This window comes from Puma concolor, chromosome D2 (genome assembly GCF_028749965.1).
Source record: "Puma concolor isolate L17-30 chromosome D2, mPumCon1.1.hap2, whole genome shotgun sequence".
Taxonomy (NCBI): domain Eukaryota; kingdom Metazoa; phylum Chordata; class Mammalia; order Carnivora; family Felidae; genus Puma; species Puma concolor.
Genome location: NC_141677.1, coordinates 46,416,782 through 46,437,263, shown reverse-complemented (window position 1 = coordinate 46,437,263; position 20,482 = coordinate 46,416,782). Strand labels below are relative to the sequence as shown.

Here is a 20,482-nt window from a genome sequence, read left to right as displayed (position 1 = left end):
CTCTGCCTCTGCTGCTTTCTCGTGCTCCTCAGCCATCCGTCTCCACTAACTCTCTGACCTCTGCTGGACCTTGCTCTCCGGCACTTGGTGGGAAGCTGCCAGGGCTGTGGGGAGGGCCTGGGACTCAGCTCAGGGATGGGCACGTGGGAAAGTGGGTGCTGCTCCCAGGTGCCCACTTCTCAGAGCTCCACGTCACCCGGGCACCGGGCGGGGCAGCATGACATGGGGGACAGAGCACGTTAGGCACAGGAAGAGGGCTGCCTGGGAGGAGCAATGCCCGTGCCTGATTGCCACCAGCCTAGTGTCCAGTCCCAGCTGGGAGGGTTCCAGCAGCACGGACAGTCCTCTGACTGTGTGTTCACTTGTGCCAGGACAGGCACTCACCGACCAGCAGACCGCACTCGGCCATTTGTCCCTCAGGAGCCTAACTGACAGGCCGCCCTCAGCAGGCACATTTAGGAAAGAACTCAGGAGGAGCCTGAGTTCATGGGCCCCCACCCTGCTTCCCCCTCCTGGGCACAGACTCTGTCCCCTGTAGCTCCCCTGCCTTAGGGAAAGCCGAGCATTTGGTTTAGGGCAGGACTGCACCGCGTGCGGCTGAGGCATGCAGTGAGGGCTGGCATGTCACACATGGGGATTCCGGTCCTTGTCAGGGTTCTGGGCCAGAGCCTCAGAACGAAGCCAGTGGTGGGCTCTGTGGCCCAGGGCTCCGCAGCGGCTCTTTGAGTGCAGTCTTGTCCTCCAGGCCTTCAGTGCTCCCTGGAGGTGGGGAAATCTGAGGTGAGTGGGAACACGCGATGTGCAGGTGTAGTGTGCTGGGGGGAGGCACCCAGTGAGGACCATCCAGATCTCCCCTAGACTTTTGACGTGTGCTTTCTGCAGAATATGCCATCAGAAGGTGATGAACCACCCTCTCCAGCTCCTCCTTCTCCAGAAGTCATGACTCCCCCGGAAAACCTGGCATCATTTATGCCACCTATCCAACCTATCTACTTGGTTGTGCTCCTCGCAGCCGTGCTCACAGTCCTGTGTCTTTCCTGCTGCTTCTGGCTATGCTGTTGCAAAAAGGTAAGTGATACCTTGAACATAGTACCATTCCCCAGGCCCATGCCAACAACTTGAGGGATACAGCCCCTACCCCTGCCCCATGATCCTGCCTCTGGGCGGGCTCCCATAAACTCCCAGGCCATCAGATGAGTAAACAAAGGCACAGACTGTGTCTACCATTCCTGGGCAGAAACTCAGCCTGCATCTCAGGGACCCCCCTGCTTCATGCTTGTTTCCAGAGGCATCCTATGAGCTGCCCTGTCCTCTGGGGATAAGCCACCCCAGTACCCAGTGACAAGGGAGGCATCACAGCAGCCAGGCTTCTGGAGAACTCAGGGAGACCAAGCACCAGAAGAGGCCTCTGCTGCTGAGGGAAGAAAGTGGGTCCCAGGAGGCATTGGGGGCACTGAGGGACAATGCTGATGGTTGGGACGATTCCTAGACTCTGAGGCAGCTGAGCTTTGGAAACCAGATCTCTGCACACAGCCAGTGTGTCCTTCCTTCCTTTCTCAGTCATTACTAAGAGCCAGAACATGATGGGCCCCATACTTGGCACACAGGGACGAGAAAGGAGCTGCCACCATCTTGTACACAGGAGCTCACAGTCTCGTGTCTGCTCTGGTATTGGTACCTGGGGGTGGCGGGTAAAATGTCAGCCTCATAGGCTGTGGCATCAGGGCCCTAGCAAAGGAGAGACACTGGCCCCCAGGGAGGGAAAAGGGCAGACGTACTGGCTGCTGGGTTTGCAAGGCCCCGGGACAGAGCTGGGTGAAGGAAGAGGAAACCACAGAGGTGGGAAAAGACAGAGCAAAGCAGCAAGGCAGAAGCAGCCCGGATTGCTGTGGAGGGGGAGCTGTGAGGACAGAAAGTAGGAATGGGGGCTGTCAGCACAGAGTGGGGACTAGGGAAGGCTGCGGGCTGTGGAAGGTGAGGGGAGAGGAGGAAGGGAATTGGACGTGTTCTCTTGTCTTCATGTCATGGAAGGGCTCCTAATGAAAACTACTGCATGGACACCTCTGCCAGGGACCAGGCACCCTAGTCTGGCTGTCTCCCTGTCCACCGCCAGGGAGGTCCGATATCCCTTTGATAACCCAGGAGCCTGAGCCTTGGGATGCTGGAGCCGGTTGGCCACATCCCATAGACAGTGGGCTCGCAGACTGACACCCAAAGCCCACGTTCTGTCCCACTGCTGCTGAGTAGGGTCCCCTTCCATCTGCATGGCCGAGCCAGTGCCCTTCATGCTCCTCCAGCCAATGTTCATGTCTCTTTAACATTCTAGCCCTGCAAGGAGCCACCAGTGCAGAAGATAGTAATGGTAAGTCCTGATTTTTGTCCTCATGTCAGCGTGCCTGGTGCCCACTCTGACCTTCACACAAGGGGTCCTGCTGCCTGTGGGATATTTCCACCTGCTGCCCCACTGCCTCCCACCTACCTGGACAGAGAGAGCTGGCCGAAAGAAGAGGGTGATGGAGGGGCAGGGAGGGCCCTCGGGAGGACTTACGACTCAAAACACCTTTCCCGAGTGTGCAACTCAGCCTGATCGAGAGCTGTGCCACTCAGCAACTTGGGGTAGCCTATTTCAGCAATGGCTGTAGACCCAAAAATATTGGAACTTCTGCCAGTTCCCAAAGGACAGCTCATAGCTGTACCTTCGCCCGGTCTCAGGTGAGTTCTTGGAAAAAGAGCTTCAGGTCTCAGGACCAGGTCGCCTCCTTCAGGCTCTAATGAATATTGGGCTGAATTTCACTGATCTTTATCCCTGTCACCTGGCAGGAAAGAGGCTTGACCGGGCTGGTACTGTGGGGAGTGCAGAGCTGGGGAGGTTGGAAGGGGTCTTCCCTGGCATGGAGTGTGAGTAAGGCCCATGCCGGGTGAGCACAGAGAGCAGGGATCTGAGGAACGGGTATGGCTCACTCAGGGGCAGGGACACAGTGTCCCAAACAGGGGGACCTGAGCCTGAGAGCTGGTAGGAAATAGCCCTCAGTGTCTGGGGCTGTACAGTAGCAGGTTACATTGTCACCTGAGGAGACTGGATGTGCCAGAGTCAGGTGAATGCAGCCCTGTCCCCCACCAATTCTTTACCCTGATGGCCCTCCTATCCACTGACAGCCGCAGGACCAGGCTTCTCCACCAAGGGCGGCACCAGGGCACAGAGGGACAGGATAGAGTTTGTTGGCCTTTTGGGGAAAAGCCATATCTGCAAACCAAAGGAGTTTGCTTGTTTTCACAAGGAGGACATTGTCACAGTACAGAGTGCTCCTCATTTGTCCCTGGTATCTCCAAATTCCCCTTGTCGAGTGGCCAGTGCTTGACAGCTGCTGGGGCAACAGACAGATATCATGTGTCTGCACCCAGAAGCTGCCAGACTAGGAAGCAAACTGTACTTTCTCTTCCTAGGCACCCGTGAGGGAATGTATACGGCCCCGCCCAGTGGTGGTCCCTTGTAGGTGCCGAGGAGGCGGGATAAGACGGATAGAGGTGAGAAGGGCCTTTAGGTGGGGCTGAGGGACAAGGGAGGGTAGCCAGTCCATGGCCCCACATGAACCGTGGCTTGGGTGGAGATGAGCTTTGTGGGCACTACCTCGATCCCTGGGCACGGGAAAAACTGCAGAGGCCATCCCGATCCCGGGCCCCAGGAGAGGGCAAGACTGTGAGGGCTCTTGCCGTCACCAACACCACTTGGAGCCTGGCACCAGGCTTGGAAGGGGCCCAGGTCTGCAGATGTTGGTGGCTGGCCACAGCCCGCCAGTCCCAGGCTGTCTGAGGTTGTCAGCGGTTCCAACAATGGCTTCCATTTTCCTGGCCAGCAGGCAGAGGAGTAAAACACAAGCTCAATCACAAACAGTCTCCCACAGGTCAGAAAAAGAATCCTTTAAGGAAAATTCTGAGCAAAGTTTGTTTCATGAGTCAGGTCAGCAAAGTGAGGGACTAAGCTAACTACGTTTTCCTTGGACACACTGACATGGGGACAAGGGCCTCAAGGAGGAGGAGGCTGTGAGGAAATATCCTCACAGAAAGTGCTAGGGCCGCACCCTGGGTGGGAGCTCCCAGCCCTGCAGGGGGGCATGAAGACAGGGTGGGGAGGCCCCAGGCAGCCCTGGCTGAGGAAGGAAGAACCCCATAATCTTCCTTCGTGAGCTTTGGCCTCCTCGTGGTCCTGCATCTGAGGCGATGCACCCGTTGGAACCACTGTACCAGGGCCCGGGCACGTTAGTCCTAGTCCCGCTGTCTCCCTGTTGACCCTGCAAGGAGCCCCAGATGGCAACATGACAGCAGGCAGACAGTCAGCCTGGGGATTCAAAGAAGCCAAACCGCCTCCAGACAGGGCAAAGGTCATGGCCTGGGGCTTGTTCCTGCTCACAAGGCACAGCCCCACCTGCCCCCTCAGTAGGGCCCAGAGAGGCCTGAACTGCAGGTCCTGAGGTCCGGAGGCCACCTGCCCCTGGGTCCAGGGCCTCTTGCCGGTGTCCTCCCTTTCTGTCTCCCCAGCAGCCCCGGGATCAGCCCTCGTCCCCATCTGCTCCTGGTGTGCCCCAGTGCAGGCCCTTGTCCTCTTCTCCCAGCTCCTGCCCAGATCCCTGATGCCCACATCACGTTCCCCTGCAAGACCTCTCCTTGCGACCCCGCATGTCCCCCACCTTGGACCCTTCCTCTCAAAGTAGCCCCTGCCTTCTCCTCCTACACCAGAAATACAGACTCATTTCGGGTTCCAAAACAATCTGTCACCTACAGTGACACTGCCTGCCCTGAAACACACAAGGCCACCAGGCCCCTGCCCCAGGCAGAGACTACAGGGCGGCCTCGGTGTGTTCCTGGGGACAGAGCCCTCTGGAGCCATCTCAGGCAGAGGGGCCTCTACCCTTCTGGAGGTGACGGCCAGGCCCTGGAGCTTCCTCACAGCCACATCTGCTTTTCAGGGCAAACTGGACACCTTGTGTGACTTTGTGCAAAGCTGCAACCAGATCCCATTGATGTGGTGTCAGCCCAGGAACGCGGTAAGCAGGGGTACAGGGATGTTCCCTGGGCAGGCGCCCTTTTCTCTTTGCCCTTGGCAGCTGAGCTCAGGGACTATGGGTCAGAGAGCCCGGTCCAGGCATCTTCCGGGAGGATGCCCCAGAGGAGGAGACGCAGTGCTCATGAGCCTCCCATGTGGATTCTGGGTGGGGCGCCTGCAATTCCTTGCTGGTCCCCATCAGAAGGACAAGAATCTTTCTTGGGGAGAGTGTTACCCAGTGCCTCCAAACTTAAGTGAAAGAGGCTGGAGAAGGAGGCAGGCCAGCAAGTTCTCCTGACCCCCAGCCATCATCCCTCCCCACCGAGCTCCCCAACCTGTCTGCTGGATCCACACCCTCATCCTCTGAGACTCTCCTGGGTGGCTCCCTCATGTGCCAGGAATGCTGCAGGGCATGGTGACACCCCCATGTTGTTGGCCAACATTGCGTGCTTTTGCCAGCTAGTAGAGTCCCTCCACGTGCCACTGCCTGTGACAATGGGGAGAAGCCTGCATGTTACAGGTGTCCCCCTGGAATTTAATGGTTGTGACAGCTAATTGTTAGAGTTCCTCCTATGCCAGCTGCCAGTCTAAGAACTTTCCATAATTTCACATTCAATCCTGCCAGTACAGTAACTGTACGTGCAGGTACTACTAATATGCCAGTTTTACCAAGGAGGGACCAAGGCACAGAGAAATCAAGCAACTTGCCCCAGGTCACAGAGCCTAGGAGTGGCAGAGCTGGACTTGAACCCCAGGGCCTGCCTCCACTCTTCTCACTGCCCTGCCCCCATCAGGTCAGCACTCATGAAACCATAATGGTTTCCCCAAAACCAATGCAGGGCTCAGAATTAGGGCCCATGAAGAGCATGCTCCTGGCTTGCCTGGGAATCATGTGCCTAAGCTTCCCCATGATCAGAACCTCAGACTGGGCCAAGTGCCTGGAGGACGTGGTGTCCCCAGTGTCTATAGTGAGGGCTGCATTAGTCATTTTCTTAGTTCAGGCAAGCATGACTGTCCCTGGTGGCCAGGTGAGCATTAGGAGTCCTGGGCACGCCTGGGGGTGGGGACCCTGCTGAGGAGACACATGGATGTGTGCTGACACCCAGCAGGGCCATGTCTGCTGTCAGAGGTTTCAAGGCTCCTCAGGAGACCACTGGGCTCCTGGCTCTGGGTCTGAACAGAGCTCGCGGTCCCAGCCATTTTTGCACAGACGCCCATTCTGCATCTGGATCTCCTGGAGCCTCTTCCAGGGCCACAGCCCCATTATGGTCGCTAGCACCACACCGGCCTTGTGCCCTGAACCCACCCAGCCACGTCCACTCCTGGCAGAGGGACAGAGCAAGACATGGAGGGAGGCCCAAGACCAGAGGGTGGACAAGGGAGAGATACCAGAAAGGGCCATCCTACCCCATCGAGGGGAGGGCAGAGGCACTGGGCACCCTCTGATATGGTCCCTTTCCCAAGACCCTACTGGGAATGTCATGGGTTGTGGGGCACTTGCAGCTGCCCAGCGCTCTGCCAGGCCCCTACCATGCCAGTTCTGGAGTCAGCCCAGTACTCTTTCAAGCTGGGAGTGACAGTGACCCCGTTTGTTTGCTGATGGCAAAACAGTCCTGAGAGGCCAGCAAAGTCACAGAGGCCACCCAGAGAGCAAATGGCAACACCCAGGGCCATCTAAAGTAACCCCCTTCATCCTGAGCAGAGCTGGGAGCCCATAAGTAGGCCCTTTGGGTGTGGGCTCCCTTCCCACTCCTGGGTCCCTCCCATGTGACTTTGTCCCTCTGACCATCCTCCTGGAGACCCGAGTGTGGCTGTTTTCTTCAAGACTGTCTCTCCCTACGCACATACACAGAATGACCCAAGAAGACTCAGTCTAGTTTCTTAATCTTGAGTCAAACCCTGGCTTCCATCCAAGGTCCTGATTCTCTTCCTTTGTTGCTTTATCCCAGGGAAGCCCTTTAGCTCACCGACTGGTCTGCCAGGAAATCGGGCCAACAGTGGCCAACCTTACCCTCCCCCACCGCACATGATGCATGGTCACAGACCTGTGTCCCAGTGCACATACCCTGCGTGTCCCCCACACAACGCCCTGTGCACAGCGTCTCCTTTCCTCTCATAGCCACCCCGTAGGGACCACACCTGCCCGTGACAGAGCTTCCCGAGGCCAGACACTGTTCTAAGTGTTTAATACAACTAACTCTTTCATCCCCCCACAATTCCACGGGGAGAAAGCCGAGGCCCCGCACAGTTAAGTCTCCTGCCCAGAAGCCCTAGGGCCAGCATCAGGAGCTGACGCCTCACTGCCAGCCTGGCTCCTTCTCTTCTAGCTAGGTGGTCACTTCTCTACATGTCACAGCTGTGGAAACTGAGTGCCTGAATTTTCATGATGGACTCAATGTGACGGGGCTGTGGAGAGGTGCAGCAGGGCAGGTGATGACCCCCGGAAGGTTCACGTACAAGTCTAGGCTCCAACACCCATATCATGCTGTCAGGGTCATAGGGGAATATCTGGGCTCTGTCCACAGAGTCCACAGAGTCCATCTGTCCACAGCGCAGTGTGTTATATATGCAAACAATTGTGAATGTCACTGTTATTTTGATAGTATGCTGATAACAGACCTCCTTCTAAATATGAGCTCATGTATGTTTGCTGGGAAAGTGTTCTTCCATGGAACAATTAGAACCTGGGTACAGATCGGCCTTATGATGTATTCATGCCAAGGAGCTCCTGAGTCCTCTGTCCTTGCCCATGGCACGGAGGGAGCTCCATCAGGGAGGGGGGTGTGACAAAGCTGGGACGTAGTTTCCCCTCTCCAGGAAGACTGAACTTGATAGCTGTCTGTCAAGCCAGTGAACTTTGAGAAGATCTCAGATCATAACCTTGGGATTGTGATGCAGCTGGATCTCCTGGGTTCTGCAACCCTCTCTTCCCCCTGACCCGAAACTCAAACACACACACACGCTCACTCACACACACACACACACACACACACACACAGAGGCAACCCAAGCATGTGCACGGACATGCTGACACATGCACACACTCCCCATGAAGTAGCAGGAAACGAGGTAATGGAGCCCATGCCCCAAAGCATGGAGATTCGGGCTAGCAGTCACCCATTTGCCAGTGGATCCAAGATTAGTCCCTTCACTGTGCAGCACTGAACTGATGTAAACAGTAATTGGTCACTGCCTTAGGTCATCAAATGGTAGGAAGGCAGAGAGGAAGGAGACTCCCCTCCACCCCCAGACCCCTCCACTCAGCCCATGACACTTGCAACACAGTCTCAGGGTCTCTCTGGCCCCCCGCGTTCCCCCTGCCACGTGGGGCCCCTCTTTTCTCCCAGCAGTCCATGGGAAGATGCAGCCTGCAGCTCCCGGAGATGGACTCAGGTGTGGGAGACAGGACGGGCCTCAGCACAGGTGCCCCACAGTCATCCCTTGATGAAATCAGAGCAATCCCACAGCAGTTGCTAGGTCTAGATAATCTGTTTATGCTCGGGAGTAAATAAGCAGAAATAAAGGAGCCTGAAATAAAGATAAAGTTTCCAACCTGTTCTCAGCAGCAGCACACCCATGCACACGTGTAACGCAAATGTACTGACCTATAATGAAACCACAAACCTTCACTCACTGCTGTAACAGAAGATTTGAATATGTGAAAACCTAGACCACATCGTCAGCTTTTCCCAGAGGAATCATGGGCTTAGCTCTGCTTTAGTGTAATTGTAAGGAACAGGCTTAGGGAAATTGATCAAACTGATTTAAGGATGAATTGAAAAAAATTACAGTTGAGCGTAGTTTGGGAGTTTTTGATGTGATCCTGGGGCAGGGATGGTGAACATCCTGCCAGATGACCGAGACTCTGCCCATGGGCCCAAAACAGTCTATGGTATTGAGAAGAGACCCAGCTGCAGTGCTCTGGGCTATGGACCAGAGGGTCCCCTATTCGGCCCTGGAATGTGGTTGTGCAAAGGCGGCATTAGAGAATGGGATTGGGAAATAAACAACTTTTGTTTCCTCGTGCATGTCTGTCTGTATTGTCTGGGCTCTCTACAATATCTCTGTTATGATCAAGAGAAGCAGAAATGTTTATCTGTAAAAGGTAAGAATATTAACTTGATAAAGCCTAAGGTGATATTACATAGAAAGTTGCCTAGAAAGTGACATTTTACAAAGTATGTCAGTCTTGCTGTCCTGCTGGGAAAGTCACAGCGAGGAATCCCTACCCATCTCTGGGCTTGGCTCCACTCTGCACACAGGCATGCGGGTCCCCAAGGGTGTGTGTCTTTCTTGAACTTTCCATTGGATCAATATCCTTGTGGATATGGGAAAGGACAAGGTCTGCCTCTAGGTGTCCCAGATTCATTAATAACATACTTATAAATTCAAGGGGTTTTAGGTGTGTTGTTTTTCTAATGTGGCTACTGTTAGGAGGGAAAACCAAGATTATTCGAAAGGGTTAGTAAGGATTTTTAACAGTAGGTGATGACAATGAAAGTCTCAGTAAAAGAAAGCAGTGGTCATACCCTTTGTCACTCTCAGGCACTCAAGCATAACACTATGAGGGAATGATGGGTTCACAGAAGCCCAAAGTTTGCCCACTACATGGAGCACCTGTGGGGACTGGTGGGACCTTCTGGGGACCGACAGGCCCAGACAGATTCATCAGGGGATCACTGGGGATCTGGGCAGTAGGAAGAGCACAGGTGTGATTAGAGAAGGAGCTCGACAGGCCCCAGCAGCCAGAGAAACCACAGCTTTCTGGACCCAATTCCACTGGTTTCTCAGTGACCTTCTCTCTCTTCTCTTCCCTACAGAGGAGGTGCCTCAACTTTGCCCGATTGAGGCCCCCCTGCATGAAGTATCCCTGTACCCCAAAGATCTGCCTTCTACCCTGCACCCCAAAGATCTGCTTTCCACCCAGCCAGGAGTGCTTCCCCATCAGCAACTGCTACTCATGCTGCCAATGCCCATCACGCAAGTGTTCCCGGCTTCCCTCCAGGATGCTGCCACTGATGGACCCCTCTTCCCGGGCACTCTGCGGAACCACTCTGTCACTCCCACCGCCATAGCCCAGCCTCCATCCCACCAAAACCCCAAGGTTATTAAGAGCCCTTTGTGCACTGAATTAGACGTACGTTTTGAGTCTTGGTTTACAGTCAAAGGGAGTTGGAATTAGTTGCTGATCAGCAAGAGAATTTGGTGGGTTTTGCTCCACTGTATGAGATGATCTATACTGCTTCCTTCCAGGACAAAGGACCCTGGTGTCCTGTGGATGCATACATGGATGTGCCCCAGTTCCCACGGCCCGCTCTTCTTCTGTCACCAAGGGCTGGGACACCTGGGATTTTAGCCAAATTCTGCTCTTTGAAAAAAGCCCAACATGTCTTTGAAATAGGAATCCAATCTTGTGTCTCCTTCCCTAATTTTGTGTAGAGAGAAAGACTTGAGTTTCTCACCCTCCTTCACTCCACGTTCTTGGTTTTCATTTTTTTCACTACCCACACTCTGAATGTGTCCTAGAAAGAGACAAGCCTCCCCCAAGGTCACCAGCTGCCAGGGTAACTTCTCTTTCCAGATACCCCAAACCATCCCCAGGCCCAGAAGAATTTTAGAGAATCCTCTCCGTTTCCCTAGGGAATGTAAACCTCCCCTATTTGTCATTTGCCATTTGCAAGACCACAACCAGTTATCTCTAATCCATGTCGATAGTAAATTAAAGTACTCTGCACCCTCAGCCTCTTGTCCTTCAATGTCATAATTATGCTTTTCAGTAGAATTTCTGTAAGACAAGTATAGGTAAAAAAAAAATACATCAGGTTTGGGTTTTTAGTCTGTATTGATTAAAGTGGCTGCATAGCGATGCCCATAATGAAAGAAAGAAAGAAAGAAAGAAAGAAAGAAAGAAAGAAAGAAAAAGAAAAGGTTTTCCTGGGGGCGCCTGGGTGGCTCAGTTGGTTAAGTGACCAACTTCAGCTCGGGTCATGATCTCGCAGTTTGTGAGTTCAAGCCCCGCGTTGGGCTCTGTGCTGACAGCTCAGAGCCTGGAGCCTACTTCAGATTCTGTGTTTCCCCCTCTCTTTACCCCTCCCCTGCTCATGCTCTGTGTCTCTCTGTCTCTTAATAATAAACGTTAAAATAAATAAATAAATAAATAAATAAACAAATAAATAACGGTTTTCCTGGAATGGCTATGGATGTGGAAAATGTTTGCAGGGTAACTCTCCAAAGCCTTTTTACCTGGAGTTGCTCTTTCTTGTGGACCCCTCCCCCACTTGTCTGCCCTGTCCCAGCCTGGGCCGCAGATCAGTGTCCTACCAGGACAGGAACGGTGACAGAGAACATGTCCACCCGCATGGTGGGCGTTTTCCACCTCTGCCAGTACATCTGTCTTGCAAGCTATTTATGGGAAGCCTTTTCCTGGCACGAAATGCCAGGCACGGATGTCTCAGAGAAATAAGCCAACTCAAGACAGAGGAAATAGAGGAGGGGGCTTAGCCCCTGTGGCATGGGACTCAGTAGTTTCACTGGGACTCCATTCAGTGACTCATTCCAGAGCAGTGAGTGATAGGTGCTTGAAGACCACAAGCAACCCCTCCATGCCTCACTTCCTGAGGTCCTTCATGGACTGTGAGGCCTTAGCCAACATTCTGGTTTGGTTTAGTGTTGCAAGAGTGAAAATCACCGGCTGTGTAAGCAAAGAGCATGTTAACAAGGCTGGCAGGTGACACAGAGCTGGCCCCACGGGGAACGGTCCGGTGGGTCTCAGATACCTGTCTAGTGCGGGATGGGTCCCACTGGTTCTAGACTGCCTCCACTGAGCTGCAGGTACTTATGGGTCATATACAAATGAGCCAAGAACAGCCACATCCAGCTTTAAAAAGGTGGCTAGGACCATGGGTCTTTTGAGAATCTGGGGGGAGAATGTTTACTGTACTTATAATACCAAGAAAAGTGTGTGAAACATTTTTTTTATTGGAAAGAAAGAATGAAACAGCATGAAAGTGTAGAGAGAGATTTTGATCTCTTCTCAAGAAGTAGAATATTTTGTTTTGTCTGTAACTGGTGTGAAAGCACTGTCCTGGCCTGAGAGGTTCAAGGACACTTTTCTGAAAGTAGCTCTGTGCCTCTGCATCATATCCAAGTATGACCGTAAGACAGTGCAGGCCCGTCTCGCAGCCTCTGTGACCCTATATGGAGAAATGTATCTGTGATTCAATAAAAGGGCTTAATGTGACTGCGAATGAAATCTGTTCATTAATGGACCTCGAGAGCCTTCTTATTTTTAGCCGATAATAACTAGGTCTCATCACACCTTCTTCATCCCTGAGCTGAAGAGGGAGGTAGACGTGGACATCTTAGAGGAACATCGGCCTGCCTTTGGCCATCCACAGCCACCGACCCTGGCCTTGCTTCCAGGAGTGACAGTATCAGGATGTAGCAGCAAAAGGGAATTTCATTGGGGATCCCTCCTTGGGCCCAGGCTCCTGCCCTGCCTTCCCCAGTTCTAGCTCAGCAGAGCCTCTGGCTTGTCATAAGCAGGGGGCTCCTCACCTTAGTGAAGAGAGAAAGGGGCATAGCCCGCTGCTGACAGCTGACTCAGAGGTGGGCTGCCTTTGGTCTCCCACCTCCCCCTCCTACCTGGGGCAAGCTATCTTTATAACAAGTCTGACATCTGAGCCGTCCCAAGATGACATGTCTACAAAACAGAATACGCTGGGCAATGCTTATTCCTCATTTTAGACATTTTCTGAAGGCCTGTTTGTGTCTTGCAAAGCAGCCCATGTGGACCTCCAAGCCTAGGCCAAAGCCTGTGCTTCTGGAAGCCAGGATCCTCCCCCAGACCCCACCCAGCTCAGACACAAACCTCCTTCACAAGCACGCAAACAGAAACCCACGCATACCCACCACCATATTGGAGCATGCACACTTAACGCTGTGGCCTTAACAGTTCCCCCACCTCCTTGTCATGCACCAGGACTCCCAGAGCAGGCCCAGGAAGTAGACGAGGTCAGGGTGGAAGAAGGGTACTATCTCGGGCACTGCCTGGTGTTCCAACTGCGCTGCGCTCGGCGATCTGCTCACATGGTGAAGCAATCTGCGGAAATGTCCATTCAGTTCTGCTCGCTCTCTCTGCTTTCCATTCCACATTCCAAGTATGCACCCAGGCCCTGGATGTTGCCTGGTTGGTCTCAGTGGGAGACAAGTGGTCTGAAGGCCACCTGCCTCCCACCTTGTGTCAAGACTGAAGCTTCTCAGGGGCAGTGCTTTAGCATCTCAGAACGAGGGGGTAGAACGGACAAGGAATGAGCACATGAAAACTACATTCTGAAATTTGAAGAGTTGCATTGTTAAATCATGAATCTTTCAGATGAACCACGAAGCTCGCAAAAGTTTCACATACCGCTTAGGGTGTACCCCCACCCTGTTCACGCCTTCTGTCAGTTGAGGAATTTCCATGGAAAAGTTTAAGAAATCCTGCCATCAGGGTTCTCCAGACAGGAGAGCCCAGCCTGACCCGACCCGACCCTGCCTCCGGGCGGTGCAGAGGCAGAGCCCACGGCAGACGCCAGAAGGACAGAACAACAGTGGCTGTAGGTCCTGACTGGGGTCAGACAGGCAGCCAGGCCCCAGCAGCATTGGAAAGCCCATGGAACAATGCTTGGCCTTCTGTTTCAGGCTCTCCTGCTCTCCGGGCCATGTGACCTCTGTCCGTCCCCCTCTCTCTGCATCTGCTTCTTTCGCCCCCATCTCCGCCTCCCTGTGCACTTAGCTGCCCAGCCCCCCACAGCCCCCGGTTGCTGATCCGCTGCTCAGGTTGACTGGCTGCTCCCCAGTGCCACACTGATGGGGGAAAGACATCCACGTGGGCACATGGCTGCTGTCAGTCCCAGCTTGGGGTGTGGGAACAGCGTTGACGGTGTGACTGCAGGCCGAGCAGGTGCCTCCAGTGTGGTCTGCAACACGCTGAGGAGCCTGACCCATCTGTCCCTCCACGAGTGGCCCTGGTCGCCCCACCCCCTTCACTCCCACTCATCTCTCCCACCTACTTTGTCTTCCTGATGCCCCAGGAAGCCGTGTGAGCACATGAGAGCCCCTCAGCGTCTGCTCTCACCTGCCCCCAGCACCTGCCCCTTCTACCAGTGTCCCACACCTGCCTGCTGCCTCCAACCTACAGACGGGGCCCGTGCCAGCTGGGAGAGAAGGGCTTGGGCAAGCGTGAGGAGAGAGAAGTCTGGTCCCTTATGTGCAGTCTGGGCTCAGTTAACAGCAAATAGTACAAGCAGTGTATGCACATCCAGTGGCACTTGTTTGCATGGGTTACCGTAACAATGTAGCCGAGTCTTGGGGCCATAAACAGCAGAAACTTCTTTTCTTTTTTTTTTCTAGAGATTTACTTTCTTGGGGCACCTGGGGGGCACCTGGGGGGCTCAGTCAGTTGAGCATCCGGCTTCGGCTCAGGTCATGATCTCACGGTCTGCGGGTTCGAGCCCCGCATCGGGCTCTGTGCTGACAGCTCAGAGCCTGGAGCTTGTTTCGGATTCTGTGTCTCCCTCTCTCTGCCCCTCCCCAGCTCACGCTCTGTCTCTCAAACATCAATAAACAGAAAAAAAATTAAAAACAAAAAACGTTTGTTCAGAGGGGTCACATATTACACACTCACCTTTAATCAGCAAAAAAGGAATTTACATGGCAGAACCTGATGTCAGTGAGATTAAAAAAATTTTTTTTTAATTTTAAAAAAAGAAATTTATTTTCTTGGGGTGCCTGGGTGGCTCGGTCCACTGAGCGTCTGGCTCAGGTCATGATATTGCTGTTTATGTGTTCAAGCCTGCGTCAGTGTGGAGGCTGCTTGGGATTCTCTGTCTCCCTCTCTCTCTGCCTCTCTCTCTCTCTCTCTCTCTCTTTCTCTCAAATAAATAAATATTTTTTTAAATCTCTAAAAAAATAAATTTATTTTCTTAATTCCAAGATCAAGGTGTCTGCAGGTTTCATTCCTTCCGAGGCCTCTCTCCTTGGTTTGTAAATAAATGGCCATCTCCTCCCTGTGTCCTCACAGGTGTCTGCTCTGTGTGTATCCGTGTCCTAACCTCTCCACTCAGGACAGTGGTCATATTGGAATAGGGCCCACCCTAATGACCTCAGTTAATTTTATTATCACTTTAACGACCCCATCTCCAAATAGTCACATTCTGAGGTACTAGGGGATGAGGACGTCAACAGATTAATTTGGGGAGGACACAGTTCATCCCCTAATAGCTATTTATCAGCTGATACTTTTTGAAGTGGGGTTTCTGGGGGAGATGGGGGAGGTCCTGTGAAAAAGCTCCATGGTTAAGGACAAGCTGGGGGAGCATAGGCAGGTGACTCTTGCCTCTGTAGAGACTACAGCCATGTGAGGATTGAGTGTGCTGATGCGCAAAGCTCCCTGACCTTACACACAGAGTGGGGGCTCCGAAGTGGCAGATCCTGGGACGCACTCTTGGGAATTTGAGGCGATGCTGGGTCAGGACCCACCTGCTCAGGTCAGACTGCAAGATCGGGAACGGACCTTGGGGGCTCATCACCTCCTTTGACGAATGAGGAGCTGAAGACGAGAGTGTTGGTGCCTCATCATTCTGGAGGCCACGGCCCTGTGTCCATGATCCTTGCGGAAGTTCTGGGGCTCCAATGACATACAGAATGCCCAGCATTGCAGTCCTGAAGCCCAAAGGTGACCTGGGACGCTCAAACCCAAAAATGCAGGTCCTTGTAACTGGAAACCCTGAACCTTTCTGTTTTCTTTTCCTCTACCCATGGGTGGTGGACATCCCTGGGAAGCAAACTCTGGCTCGGACAGCAGATGGCTGGTGGCGAAAGGTGTTTGCCACAGAGACAGGAGGCCATAAAGGGGAAGGAGGATAAAAGCAGGGGCCCTGCTTTAGGTGAGCCAGGGCCAGGAGCTGGGCCGAGATGGGACGGGGCTAAATCAGCAGAAGTTTCCTGGGGTTCAGGAGGCAGAAGGCAGAGATGGATGGGCATCTCCTGTAGTGTTCCCCCATGTCCCCGGCCCAGGAGCCTTCCTGCCTATAACCTCGGGCAGTAGGTACCCAGGTGCCTCATTAGGGATGGGATGAGGATGACCAGAGGCCAGTATGATGTGATAGATCGTTCCAGGAGATGGCGCTCAGAGCTTACATTCATTTACTAGCCCAACTTAAAGATCCATTTTAAAATGTCTGTGTTAGGGGTGCCTGGGTGGTGCAGTCGGTTAAGCGTCCGACTTCAGCCAGGTCACGATCTCGCGGTCCGTGAGTTCGAGCCCCGCGTCAGGCTCTGGGCTGATGGCTCAGAGCCTGGAGCCTGTTTCCGATTCTGTGTTTCTCTCTCTCTCTGCCCCTCCCCCGTTCATGCTCTGTCTCTCTCTGTCCCAAAAATAAATAAATAAACATTGAAAAAAAATTAAATGTCTGTGTTAAACAGAGCCATGGAACAAACATGATGGGGGCTTCTGTCTCGCATTTAGTTAACTACATGTCCATTATGCGTCACACATATTTTTCCTTTTTCTGGAGACAGTGGATATGTCTTTAAAACCTGGAGAAGAAATGGGAGAGTATTGGCAGGGCTGGGGGGGCCTGAAATGCCCTAAACCCTCAGCACACACTTTTCCAACCCACAGGCCTCTCACCAAACACATAGCCTCCTGTTTAACAGCAGACTCATGGCTGGGGCGGCTGGATCTGTGCCAGGGGGCCCACTCCAGCCTCTGTACCCCAACCCAGTGTGCCCAAGTGCATGGGCTCTGCACACTGCCAAGGACTCAGGGAAGACCCACTCTGCTGTGCCACCCTCTTCCCTCCTCCCCCCAGTCGCCCATCTCCTCCCCTTTGACTGCACACGTGGGCACCTGGCTGACACAGCCATGCAGTCCGACGCCCGCTCTTATCCCAGGGAACCTCAACACTCGTGGTATGTCCCATCCAATGCCGTGACCTCTTAATCCTTGACCTCTTGGCCACCTTCCTGCACTGAATTTCCATCTCCCTACCCCTGAATGCACCCTGAGCCCCGTAATCCCTTAACTGCACAATTCAGACCTCTCCCTCTCGCCAACACCATGTATGCTCCCAGTTTACTGACTCGTTCCTCTCACCCCATTGCTTTTTAACCCTATCAGAATGCCCCATCCATAGTCATTCCCCTTCTGTTTACAGCACAGGCCCCAGGGCCCAGCATCTAGACCAACCTCACTCCAATATGATGCACTTCTCTGGTCCCATTTCTTTGTGTCACATGCTCAGCGTAAAACTTCTGATTCACATGGATAAAACCAGTTCTTTGCCTTTTCTGTGCCTGCCCTGGGCTACTGAATACTACTGGGGGAAACCTATGCCACTGAGGCCTCAGTGCTGAACACAACTTTCAACACAAGTTCTGGCTAAACATAAGAGAGGCCATTTTCTTTTTTTTTTTTTTAAATTTTTTTTAACGTTTATTTATTTTTGAGACAGAGAAAGACAGAGCATGAACAGGGGAGGGTCAGAGAAAGAGGGAGACACAGAATCTGAAACAGGATCCAGGCTCTGAGCTGTCAGCACAGCGCCCGACACAGGGCTCAAACTCACGGACCGCGAGATCATGACCTTAGCCGAAGTCGGACGCTCAACTGACTGAGCCACCCAGGCGCCCCAAGAGAGGCCATTTTCTGATTGCCAGAAATTTAAGAAGAAGAAGAGGAGGAGGAGGAGGAAGAAACTTGAAGTTAAGTCAATTCACAACAGTGTGTGGCTATTAGGCCTTGAAGACTTGAGCACGATATTTACATCTGGTCAGAGCAAAGGCCCTCTGGCCAGATGCATTGAGAGGTGAAGCCTCAGCCCTCAGGCACGTAGAGACTGGATCTGCTCCCTTTTAGGTCAGAGCTGCAGAGGGTAATGGTCCCCATAAAACAGAACCAGAATCCTCAACCCCAGCCCAAGCCAGTGCCCAGATGAGGGGAAATTAGGGCCCTAGGTCCCCAGTGTGGTATGAGAGGGTGTGGAAAATATGAGCTGAAAACTTAGCGTTAAAGTCCTTCTGGACCTAACAGAATCTATCAGGTGTCAGCAAAACCAACCATGACCCTCTCCCTCTGGAGATGCCTTCCCCATCCAGGGCATAGGGGTCTCTTGGAGAACATTTGCTGCTGAAAAGGAGCTCAAGGGGAAAAAATTCTAGGTGTCTAACCAAAGAGAGCCAGCAGATAAAAGAAACGATAAGACTCAGGGCCCAGAAAGTAGAGATAATAGAGAAGTCTAAACGGGACATTAAAATAGGATTGTGCGAAAGGTTCAAACAAAAGAAAGAAAGAAAGAAAAAAAAAAGAAAGAAAGAAAAGCTGTAAGACAAGAACAACTAATTATGAAAATGCCAGAGCTTACCAAAGATCAAAGTTTTAAAATGGCATTAACTTAGAAATTTACTACGACTAGACATAATTGAAGAGAAAAAAAAATGGAAGAATTTGAGAGATGGATCTGCAGATGTTGTCCCTGTGTTTTCCCTGAGATGGAAACCAGAAAAGGGAAATTAATAAATGAGGAGAGAATGAGACACTACAGCCATAGCAGCTCATTCTTTCATCCCCAGTGATCAAAGGATAAAACAAAGGCCCTGGAACTCAAACACACAAAGGAACAAATCCACGTTTGCTGACTCACCAGGCCAGAGAGCAAACACCACAGAGAAACCCACTGAGAGGTCTGCTGAGAGGGAGAGGCAGCAGACTCTCCAGAAGGCTCTAGAAGGGCTCGTGGGGCTGATCAAGGATGCAGAACTAGCTCTCTGGATGGGACAGAACGGGTTCCTGGGTCTGTACACAGTTGGTTAAAACAAGTCCCATGTTCATATGGACCAGGGAAGTCTTCACTCAGGCTTGGCACGTCAGGGTGATTCAAAGTCTATGACCAATATTCAAGTTGGATATCCGCCATAGGTTCATTTTTTACCACAATGACAATTTCAAACCTCGGCCAAACTCCGACCTCACTGCTTCACCCCACACTCGGCATTTTCTATCACCTCCTGCTAAACAGACTAAAACAACCTGAGAACACTTGGAAGGAATGCCTTCTCTTTACTGACATGCCCCCATTCTCTGCCCATCTCCTTTACAGATCACGACAGAGAGGGTTGGGGTTGGGGTTGGGGTTGGGGTTTTCCTTCCTAACTAATGTCAAAGTCTCTGGCTGTGCCCTGGCTCCCACTTCTTAGGGAGCTGGCGTCACTGTTCTGTTTTCTCTCTCCTATGTCTTCACTTCTCCTTCTCGACATTCCAAGAGCATTTAAACACGCTCATGCCCTCCTGCCTTAAAAACGCCTTCCTTGGCCCACACGGCCTTCCTGGTGAGGCCGCTCTCTGCTCATGTTGCCTTCATACCAACCGCATTGCTCCATGGCACCCACTGCTCTCCAGCACCCTCCCACTCCCCCGCACAGCTTGGTGTCAGGAACACAGCAGCATCCATAATTCTTTGTGCCATGAGTGACATGTGTGGCTGGAGATCTTGGCACCCCACAGGAAGCTCCTAACACTGCTCACGAGAAGTCTAGCTTAGCCTGGGTAGGTACTGAGCACCCCCAGGCCCTGGGCCAGGTTCTGCCAGCCTTGTCGTTGGGTGTGGCCCTCACACTGTCTGCCTGAGCTGTGGGAAGGACAGACTGCAGTGATTTCCCGCATGAGGAGCCTACACAAAGTGTTCAGACAGGCACCCCAGAGGTGGCCAGCTATCTGTTCTGTCTGACACCCGGGCCAGAGCTCACTCAGCAGGGCTCAGGCACTGTGCTCAGGCACTCAACGTGGCCTCAGGCAACTTCTGCCTGCCTGACTCAGTGACCCAGTAATCCAGGGACAAAGTGTCACTCCAGATGGGGTGGAGGCCCATAGCCAAGGCCAGGAAGCTGCCCACATCCACCCAAAAGTGAGGAAAGGCCATCAGGAGGAGGAACTAGGCACAAAAGCAGAATGTGGGCACAAGGGAGCAGGTGAGAGACTCCAGAATGGACATGGTGACAACACATGATGTCAGAGGCCCACAGGAATGTGGGCCCCAATGGATGATCCAGGGATGGGGCTACTGAGTCAAGGGACCCTGCAAGAGGGGGAATGGGGGACGGGGAAGGCTCAGGGCTTTTGTGCCTGGGGTAGGAGGTGACCAAGCAATCCCAAAGGACAGCCAAGGTTCAGAACCTCTGATGAGGAGGGGGAAGAACAGAGGGCCCAGGAAGGAGACCCAAGGGTCAGTTAGGGTAGTAATAAAGAGACTAAGAAGGATGGCCCCTCAGAGGGCCAGATCGTGTCTGTACCAAACTCTGTGGCCTGTCCTGGTCTCAGGGTCCAGCATTTCTCTTTGGGCTCTGCCAGGGCCCATCACACTAGTCCTGTCTAAGGTCATCCTCATAACTAGACTTCAACCG

General features: G+C 52.9%; 1 protein-coding gene across 1 annotated transcript in view; it reads left to right on the top strand.

Moving 5' to 3' along the window:
• The window catches only part of ANTXRL (ANTXR like), a 36,446-nt gene extending 26,268 nt beyond the window's left edge, over nucleotides 1-10,178 (top strand). The window contains exons 13-17 of the mRNA XM_086680205.1: nucleotides 883-1,068; nucleotides 2,327-2,362; nucleotides 3,445-3,525; nucleotides 4,965-5,042; nucleotides 9,862-10,178. Coding sequence (XP_086536331.1) covers nucleotides 883-1,068; nucleotides 2,327-2,362; nucleotides 3,445-3,525; nucleotides 4,965-5,042; nucleotides 9,862-10,116 — 636 coding nt within the window. The 3' untranslated portion in view covers nucleotides 10,117-10,178. The remainder of the gene's footprint in view (nucleotides 1-882; nucleotides 1,069-2,326; nucleotides 2,363-3,444; nucleotides 3,526-4,964; nucleotides 5,043-9,861) is intronic.
• Nucleotides 10,179-20,482: the final 10,304 nt, after the last annotated feature.